Source organism: Merops nubicus, unplaced genomic scaffold (assembly GCF_000691845.1).
Source record: "Merops nubicus isolate BGI_N331 unplaced genomic scaffold, ASM69184v1 scaffold3453, whole genome shotgun sequence".
NCBI classification, from domain to species: domain Eukaryota; kingdom Metazoa; phylum Chordata; class Aves; order Coraciiformes; family Meropidae; genus Merops; species Merops nubicus.
Window position 1 is genome coordinate 11,733 of NW_008596741.1, and position 406 is coordinate 12,138.

Sequence of the window (406 nt, forward strand, 5' to 3'; positions counted from 1 at the left end):
AAAGACAAAGGGTTCAGAGGCAGAAAGGATCTTCTCTGGGGAGCCTGGCACTGTCCCAGATCAGAGACACCAGCCCTGACCAGTCTCAGGGGACCAGATGCCAGCTCCAAGACACTTCACAGTGGAAGGAGCAAGAACTGGCAGATGGCATCAGGCAGCTCCCTTCCAGAGACACCAGAACGGGCACCCCTCACCGGAACCCAGGGCACCCCAGGCTGGCAGCACTCCCTCCCGTGCCAGGGCTGGTACCTTTCACTGGTGGAGAGGTTGAGGTGCTGGTGCAGGTCCAGGAACATCTCCTTGAAGAAGCAGAGTCGCTTGCGTTCCGTCTCCTGGCAGCCCTCAAAGACCTGCTCCATGTCCTCCATGTAGCGGGGGGTGTAGCGGGTCTGGTCCTGCACCATCT

At 59.9% G+C, this 406-nt stretch overlaps 1 protein-coding gene across 1 annotated transcript in view; it reads right to left on the bottom strand.

Annotated features, from left to right (window-relative positions):
• PACSIN3 (protein kinase C and casein kinase substrate in neurons 3) overlaps positions 1 to 406 on the bottom strand; it is a 7,536-nt gene that overhangs the window by 4,413 nt on the left and 2,717 nt on the right. Inside the window, exon 6 of the mRNA XM_008936453.1 lies at positions 250 to 400. Coding sequence (XP_008934701.1) covers positions 250 to 400 — 151 coding nt within the window. The remainder of the gene's footprint in view (positions 1 to 249; positions 401 to 406) is intronic.